Source organism: Vespa crabro, chromosome 5 (genome assembly GCF_910589235.1).
Source record: "Vespa crabro chromosome 5, iyVesCrab1.2, whole genome shotgun sequence".
In the NCBI taxonomy this organism is placed as follows: Eukaryota; Metazoa; Arthropoda; class Insecta; order Hymenoptera; family Vespidae; genus Vespa; species Vespa crabro.
In genome coordinates this window covers 11,881,565-11,891,319 of record NC_060959.1, presented here as the reverse complement: position 1 = coordinate 11,891,319, position 9,755 = coordinate 11,881,565, and the positions used below count along the sequence as shown (strand labels likewise).

General features: G+C 36.0%; 1 protein-coding gene across 1 annotated transcript in view; it reads left to right on the top strand.

Annotated features, from left to right (window-relative positions):
* Positions 1 to 8,919, top strand: part of LOC124424349 (synapsin) — a gene marked incomplete at its 5' end in the record, with an annotated part of 30,767 nt that extends 21,848 nt beyond the window's left edge. The window contains 4 exons of the mRNA XM_046963258.1: positions 1,728 to 1,933; positions 2,181 to 2,445; positions 2,554 to 2,812; positions 2,884 to 8,919. Coding sequence (XP_046819214.1) covers positions 1,728 to 1,933; positions 2,181 to 2,445; positions 2,554 to 2,812; positions 2,884 to 3,068 — 915 coding nt within the window. The remainder of the gene's footprint in view (positions 1 to 1,727; positions 1,934 to 2,180; positions 2,446 to 2,553; positions 2,813 to 2,883) is intronic.
* Positions 8,920 to 9,755: the final 836 nt, after the last annotated feature.

Here is a 9,755-nt window from a genome sequence, read left to right as displayed (position 1 = left end):
TCCTCTTTTTCTTTTTACCCTTTTCTTCTTGTTCACGGATAAGTCGGGTGAACTTTACAGCGGTATCCTTCGTCTCTTTAAATCTCGCGATCGTTCGAGTGGTCTTTAAAAGTCTGACTGGTTTTAAAAAGTCGGGACGCTTTTAGGGCGAGAAAGTATAGAGGTGAAAAACAGAGAGAGAGAGAGAGAGAGAGAGAGAGAGAGAGCAAAAGGCGAATGTATTAGAGAAAGCGTTTTCATTAACGCGTTAACTGGTCCTCTGCTTTCGATATTCTTTCATTTCTGACAAGTACCTATGCTAAAGTTACTTACAATTAGCGTCAAGTCGAAGCGTGATAAAGAGCTTTAGAGAGCTTTTCTCTCTCTCTCTCTCTCTCTCTCTCCATTTTCTACAAGCTTTTCAAACGCGCCACGAGAATGCAGGAGAACGGGAGAATTGGGTTAAAGTAGAAAGCGCGTTATACGCGTTAATTCGTCTTTAACACGATCCTCTCTCTCCGTCGTAGGTAGATTTCTTTATGTTTTGCGGAAAAGGTTTTTCTTCGTCGACGTCTATAAACGATCGCATTTAGTCGTTTCGTTGAACCAGTTTGATGTCATTTTTCAAACGGATTTCCTTTCTATAGCGTCCTCCACGATATTCGATTAGGAAGTAGTTCATCGTTATCACTTGACAACCGTCGTCTATCCCCCTGTAACCTTTGCCGACGATCATCCTATGTGGTCCGAACGTCTCTACTCGCCACGATAACGTTCTATCGTACTCGTAAGCTCTTTTAAAATTTGTCGCGAATCGTTTCGAAGAACAAATATCGAACTTATTGATACTAATTAATTAATATCGATTCGATGAGGCATACAATGCGATAAATACTCGTATCGTGTACCTCGAAGGAAAGTAGCTATGGAAAGTATTTAAATTAAAGTGGATGCAGATTAGTTAAAGTCAAAAGATCGTTAAACGTCCCTGGAAATTCCTGTGCGGCGATACGTACGCACTTAAGTGTACTTTCGAGCTATCAGTGAAGAATTTCTAAACTATCTGAGGTAACGGTAAACGTTGGAAAGCATTCAAGTTTTACGCTGTTCTAGCTCTTCGATTCAGTAACTCAATTACCGCCGGAATTAGATAAAATTTGTGACTCGTTTAGTGCGGGGACATCGTATATTTTCTTCCATTTATCTCACGTCCCAATTACACGCTGGGTCCCGTTTTGCATCTTCTTAAAAGCATTTAGAACGAGATGTCGTTTACCGATGATCGAATTTTAGAGAGAAAATAAATTATGTTCGAACGATTCTTCTTACGCTTAAACGCGCTATTTTATTACTTGACGCATAGAAAATTCATACAAGTTGTTATTATCATCGGAATAAAGTTGGCGGGGCTTGATAGTATATTCAACGATAAGTAACATTGAAAGGTTTTAGATAGATCCAATTAGATGCTTAATTAATATCGAGCGACGACGACGGACGATCTAATTGGAAATGATAGATATCTTCCGCGAACGCGAACGGTATAGTAGCGCTCTCTGGAGCGCAAATGCGGACTCGAATTAAAGGCAAAACTATCGACAAATATGTTACCTACATTTTCGCCGAGATGAAGAATTGAAAAACCATAAGCGTGTGTCGAAATGTGCTCATTTTTATTATATTAAAAAAAGGACGGATGTTGTTCCTTGCGTTTCGCTATACAACGAAAATTTTTATCATTTTTTCAGGTGAGCGCTTCGCGATTCCCCGTAGTAATGAAATTAGGACACGCCCACGGAGGTATTGGCAAGGCTCGCGCCGAAACAAATCAAGATTTCTTGGATCTCGCATCTTTGGCAGCATTGACGAATACCTATTGCACCGCGGAGCCGTACGTTGACACCAAATTCGACGTGCACGTGCAGAAAATCGGAAATAATTACAAGGCCTTCCTGTAAGTCCAAGTCAAACAATTGGCAAAATAAAATGAAAATATTTGAAAGTATCGAAGAAAGGGATGGGGAGTGAAAGGGTGGCGGGGATGGGGCAGGGCCAAAGGATTGGCAGGGAGAAGGGCAAACTACAATACGTATCTTTTTATAATCTTCATTCTATTTATACATATTCGTGTGAAATGAATTTGGTCGAGCGCGAGCTCGTCCTATTAATAGGAACGAACCATCTTTGATTATTAATTAAAGACGAAAAAGCATAACTGGAAATTGGAAATCGAACACGGGTTCGGCGATGTTGGAGCAAGTGCCGGTGAGCGAGCGACATCGCGTCTGGATCGACAACGTGTCTCAACTTTTTGGAGGTTTGGATATTTGCGCGATCGAGCTTCTCGTTGGTAAAGATGGCCGAGAGCACATCATAGAAGTCAACGATAGCGCGCTCTCCTTGATGGGAGACTCTCAGGAAGAAGATCGTCGTCATATCGCTGATTTGGTTACCGCCAAGATGCAAGTACGTTCGATCAAAAAGAGAGACCGAGAGAGGAATTTCAAGAGAATACATTGACCCTGCAATGATCACCAATGAGAAAATCTTATCTTTCGATGATTTTTCACACAGGCTTGTTGCCGACCACCCACCAGCGTTTTAACGAAAACAGCCTCGAGAGGTTCTATGTCCGGTTCGAGCCAGGCTACGAGTCCCGTGGAAGATTCACGTACCGCACCCCCAAGCGTACCTCCTCCAGCCGCACCTCTAGGATCTCACGGAAGTATGAGCTCTATGGCAAGCATAGGTAGCTTAGGTTCTACGACGGCCTTGGCAGGCGACGTTACTACTTCGGACAGTCATCATCAGCTTCAACGTCGTGATTCTCAAGGTCTTTCTTTATTCATCTTTCTTATCCGTCTTGTTAATATGACGTCTTGTCTTTACCTAGCTTACTTACAGCATCTCAATCGAGCACGGTCAGTAGCGCGCCATCGGTCGGTCGAAGACCAGAGGAACCACCGACGGTACCATCCAGAGTACCGTTTCATCGTCAGGGTAGTCAGTCTCAGAATCAAGGAGAAGACACGGAGGATACGATGAAGAATCTTCGAAAAACCTTCGCTGGTATATTCGGTGATATGTAATTCGTTGAATCGGTCGACCAACGTGAAGGAAAAAATCGAAGAAAATCTAATTAGGAATGCGAGTCCATGTAATTGATCCTTTTCAAGTCTGAAAAATACCGTCTTGTTTAAGGGACTTGTTTTCTTTTAACGATACGGTTTATAACGTCGACATTGAAGCGACTCGACGATCTTCTAAGTATTCCCTAGTCAAAGTAGTCTCGCATCGATGTGTAAATATCTATATATTTGCAGATTTTTCGTTAACTTATATGTACGCAATTCCAACGCGATTCATAGATTAGAAGAATCTTTGAAAAGTAACGCTTACCAGTAGTCGATATATTTGGTATAGAAAATCGCTATTTCTCGATTTTATGCTGATAGAGATTCGCGCATCTATGCACTCGATAATATCCTTATATTATTTTTCAAGACAACATTGATAAAAGTGATCGAACAACGAATAATTTTTTTTACGATTTAATCCATGTCCGGTACTTTTATTTAAAGTAGATCTGAATTGTTTTATAAATTAATGCGAGAGTCGCCTGTCGTCCAAACAAAATTTCAAGATATTTGTCAACAGTATACTTTGGCATTTGATATTTTAAGCGCACAATTAGTTTGTAAGCTTTCGAAAAAAAAGCATTTTAACGTTACGATGCCTTTAAAACTACGATGAACAGCATATATACGTACGAATATACATGTATGTATACGCACCTACCCACACACACACACACACACACACACACACACACACACACACACTCACTCGCGAATGAGGTGCTTGGCCGTTGATGTCGAATTAGAAAAGATTTTTAGATCGGAGAACGTTGGAAGAGATTAAGATCAAATCCATTTTCTAAAAGTGTCTATTATCTTACCGTCGACGAGCAGTCTGCGAATATATAAATGTTTATGCAAATTCAAGACTCGTTATTCATTATCTTGCTCGATGCGATAATTAATATATCTTTGTTTATTATATCAGAATGAAATCGCGAATTCGTGTCTTCAACTTAAGTTATCACGACGAACAAGAGAGTGTATTTCGACGTTGACAAAATATCGTGGCTCTTATCAAACTTATTTTTTTCTCATCAAAAATTCCTTTTCTCTTTTACCGTTATCACAATCGAAATGAAATTATTTTCATTTGTTTTATGCATTTCAACGTGCCTTTTGACAACATTAAAGTGTCCTTTATATTAATATTCATCAAGACGCTAACGACGTAAACGATCGATGGAAACTTCAAAATTATATCAATACGATACTTGTAATAAATCTACCATGTCCATGAAAAAAATTTCAAAAGAAATGGAAAATTTACGGATAACCATCGATTATCCAACGTAATATCATAATTAATCATTTTTGGATACCGTCCAACGAAAGGAAACATTTCTCAATTTCGTTAAAACATATGTAAAAGTTTTACGTCTAAACTCGCACAAATAAATATAAAGGAACATTCAGTTTTCTTGACTTGCATTAATATCTTTGAGAAAGTAAAATTTTGTAAATTCTTTGAAAAATAAATTATTCTTCTTCTCAATGATCGACAGATCAAAAGATAAACCATCGTATTCAAGAATCTAATAAAACGTGAGAATAAATATTTATATAAAGTTATTTCTCGCAGGAGAGAATCAGGATGGAAGAATGGCGAAAACGACCAACGGCACTAACAACGGTGATCCCTTTCAAAATATCCAGTCGTAAATATCCTTTAGAATTTCTGATCAAACATTATGTTAATTGTAAATAATTAAAGAGAAATAGATTGGAGCCACGATATTGTGCGGAGCGAATCGATATTGAGGAGGATGGTGACGATAGAGCGCCAATTAATAAAGACAAAGAATACCTCAGGGGTGCGAACGCAAGCGAGTAGATGATAACATAGAAAATTAGGAGAGACGTCTGTACTGGTATGCAGAAAAAGAAGGAAAACAAACGTAGAGAGACTAGTATCGTATTAGGCGAATTTCTCTCGACTGAAAAATGTAGAAACGATTACTTTAAAAATAGTTTCCCGTTCGTTCGCAAAGAGCTAGACTCTGTACCACATTCCTATGGTCGCAATTGATAGTATTTAGTTAAACGTAACGATTTTTTTCAATCACTTCCTTTATAACCTTTGTACGTAACTCGTCTATTCTATAAACCTTATTACATTTTACACGTATTGTCTAATACCATTATGGTTTCATATTTTTATACTATTTCTTATCTCTCGCAAATATGCGAGAAGATGCGATATTTGATGGAATCGTTTTTAAGAAATATTTATCAAAGAGAAAAAATTATCGATATACTTCCGAGTAATTTATTCGTATTGCGTTTGAAAGAGCTGACTAATTATTGTATAAGAAGCATCCAAAATTATTATTGGAAAGAGTCGTTTCCTCAGAATATTACCGTTCGATTATCATGTAGTATTGCGAGCAGTAACGATAATATCCTCGATATAAAATTCCTCTTGATTATTATTCTCATACCTTTGAACGAAGTAATAACAATACTAGCAATATATCGATAGTTTAGAAAAACCCTTTGTTGCACGAAGGTAACCGACAAACCTTCCACTAGTGAATGCGTCTTCGTTGTTGCGCCTTTTGAGCAAATTACACGTACACAAATATTATCAACAAGAATATCGTTTCGTTTGATGGTGTATCAAAAAAGAAAAGCCAAAAAAAAAACAAAAAAAAAACAAAGAAAAAAAAAGAAACAAGAAAGCAGAGAATAATGGCGATCTCTTCTGTAAAAAGAGGAAAGTCGTTGTGAAATAAAAAAAAAACGTACCTACGTGTATTTTCAATATACATATATTTCGTAGCCGTGATTAGCAAGGCACAGGTTAGAAAAGAAGAAAAGAAAAAGAAAAAAGACAAAAGAAAATGTTAAAAGTTCGAGTGCGTGATTGAAGCTTCGAATTTGTCTTATAACGTTTATTCGTCGTTTTAGATAATTAGACGAAAAGAAAGACAAAGTGAAACTTAAACTGCGTATACCCTCCTCTCCTCCCATTGCCCGTACTAATCGAGCGTTCGTTTCATTCTAATCGAGGAGAAATCTTTTACGTACGGCATATCGGTTTGGCGGGTCAAGTATATCGACGGTTGCTGCCAGTTCAGTGCCTCCAACGTGTTTTATTTTTCGTTCATTTTCGACGAGAGAGAGAGAGAGAGAGAGAGAGAGAGAGAGAGAGAGAGAGAGAGAGAGAAAGCGAGCGAGTGAGAAAGAGGTGGGAGGGAAGGGAGAGAAAGAAAAGAGAGAATTACGAAAACATTGCGAAAGAGAAAGGACTGATCGTCTAGACCGTCCGCATCTTTATAAAAAGAACACATTTTTATCGGTAAATGTAAAAGCTTCTTTATCAACGAACCAAAGAGACAAGTAAAAGAACAAATTATTTAATCAGGGAACGTAACACCAGTATTTAATTATCGCATTAACCAAAAGAGACGTTTGCATTCTAAAACGAAGACAAATAAACGCTATTATCGTGCGTTAATCAAGATTGCTATCGAGAGTGCAAATCAATGAATCAGAATGACCCGGGAGATTATTGTTTGGAAAAGAAGCAGTGTTAACAACGAAAATCATCGATATCAAAGAATGAAATAACAAGTATAATTCTGTTTGGGAAAAAAGAGAAAGCGTATTAACATCCTAGGATTAATAAATTGGAAAAGGAGCCAACGAGAGTACGCATTATTGATTTAGTCTCGATTAAGCGAAAGCTCGTTAACACGATAAATACTCAAACTCTGTGTAATAGAAACTCTTTTAAAATACATAAAATAAAGTAAACGTTAAATTAAACGATTAAAAAAAAAAATATGTCAAGTTATAAATCTCTAGCGTTAGACGTTGTCGACGGCGAAGTACAAAGTTGTCCGACATGCGTAACAACCTTGATTTCAATGCGTGCTAGCCACATGTATAATAATCACACACGAGAATACACACAGAATTTTGAAAAAATAATATATATATATATATATATATATAAATATATATAAGTAAATATATGATTATAAAGTAATATGAAAATGATAATATAATGCTGCATAAACGTTAACGATTATTATCTTCGAATACATCTCGATGTTACTCATTCGATAATACAAAATATAATAATTGATAATCAGCCTATCGTGCCGAGGAAAGATGAGAGAAAATAAAGACCGACGTTGATTAACGTTTTAAGGGTCTAAGAAAGACACAGGTCTAATTAAAACTACATATTTATATAATATGTATATATGTACATATGAGTACATATATACATATATACATATATATAATGTATAGAGGAAGAAGAATAAGTGGTATGTGAAAGCGCGGTTGAAAATTTTGAATAAAAATGGGGAACGATCGAATGGTCAGGAAATTTCGAAAAAATCGAATCGAAAAGACGAATCTCGAACGCTTTCTTTGATGCGCGATAAGGATTATATCGTCGAAAAGAAGTATAAAGGGGAAAGGGAAAGGTAGAAGGAAAAGCGATTAACATCCTAAGATTAATAAATCGGATCGATTGGATGATCGATGATCAACGAAGATCAGAACCAAGGACGGTCCAACTTCCTAGAGAATTAAGTCCTCATAATTTACATTAGATGAACGACAATATAAAATCGTGCGGCTCAACGACGATGTGCATTAGCGTATAGGGAGAATGACTGGGATGTTTTTTTTTCGTTCATCCTTTCGTTATCGTCGAATTGCGTTTCTCAGATTTATGAACGCTGTTTTTACTCAAGGAAGGAGAAGAGAGAAAGAAAAACGATGTAAACAAAGAAAGTGATAGGATATTGATTTTGGAAGGAAATAAAACAGCATCCGTAGGAGGATCGTACGCGTATATATTTTGATTTGTTTTTTTTTTCCTACGCACAGGATGCGATTTGTTATCATTATAAAGCACTAAACATTAAATGAACGCAAAAGGAAATATAGACAATGTATACTAGAAGTTAAAGAGCGTGCGACAAAGAGAAAAAATTAAAAGGCGTGTTCTATTTGTCATCGTTAATTGTTAAATATTATTCGACTTTCGATTCGAGCGTTGGTTATTATAAATCTTACAATTTAATAAAATTACCTATATCCCAGATGTCAACAGGAAGAACGATAAAAGGCGTGCAGTAGAGACGAGATATATGAGAGATTGTATAAAATTATAGGTAAAAAAAAAAAGGGAAAAAAAAAAAGAAGACATTTATATATATATATATACATAGAGTAGGAATGTGAAGTATGCGTTATTAATACATAATGGCTAGATATTCTGACTCGGTACTACGTGCTCGTTGTCGGTCGATTTTTATTTATTAATTTATTTCATTGTTCGCGGACGTTCTCCTTAAATTATCCGTCACAATTTTTCTCCCAAACGTTCGTTTATAACGAAAGATAATTAATTCATTAGAACAACGTAAAGGAAGGAAAGACGATTGCCAGCGAGCACAGGATTAGCTATTATGACCTTCAATAAAGAATATCATTGCTATAATGAAATGTTTGACGAAGATTCATTTGGAAGCAATTTCTTTTGGCGGTGTCAATTTTCTTGAAATTTGTATAATTTCTCTTTGTTCGCTTCTCACATTCAAACGTTTCATTATTTACATCAATGATTTCGTCTAACATCAAGCGATCTTTCGAACACCGGTTATCGAGCATTATTACTTTCATCGATTAACTGTTAACCACGATAGAATTATGAAGTATCCCGCAAAGCGTTTCCTAATCTTTACGATTGTTACTGGAAAATGTGTTAAAGCGATAGATGAATGTCCATTGTGTTATGTAGGTACATATAATATACACATGTTGCGTTGTCATTGAATTATTATTATTATTATTATTACTATTATTGTACCGCTATTATCGATATTAACGAGATCGACGGCAATTGATGAAATATCGCCGTAGCAAACTATTTTAGACATCCCCGAGTGACATTATATAAATAATCGATGTGTAATAATCGTCGTAAAAGTTTTCCAATTCACCGATTAGCCGATGCACCCGTAAAATGTGAATCGCGATTTAAATGAAAAAAAAAAAAAACCAAAAAAAAAGAAACAAATTATTATCACTACTCGATAAATGTATCGCAAGAGACAAGTAATGCAAAGGAGACGTTTATAATCCGCGATTAGACGTAATCTCGGGCACGCTGTATTGGAAATGTGCCCGACGTATAGGATTCGTTAAAGTATGATTAACGCGAAACGTGTGTATGTATATGCAGGTGTGTGTGTATATATATACACATATATGCATCTATATACATATATATGCATATATATACATATGTATATATATATATATATATATATATATATATATATATATATATATGTATGTATGTATGTATGTATGTATGTATATCCACACGCGCAGAGACACACATGCATGCGTGCATACAAGCTGAACTGTAATAATAAAAAAATATCTATGCGTAAAACGATAGTAATAATGAATAGTAACCATTAACACATCCTTGAGAATTTCTTTAATTTTCATTTCTTTAATACATTCGTGAGTACACTCGAGAAAAAATTAATAGAAAATTTATTAAAAGCGTTCTAAGAGTACGATTGTAAACGTATTTTGAATCAAAAGAAAGTCTTGTCAAGCTCCGTGTTTAAGGAGTAATTTCGATACATTCCACCGAGG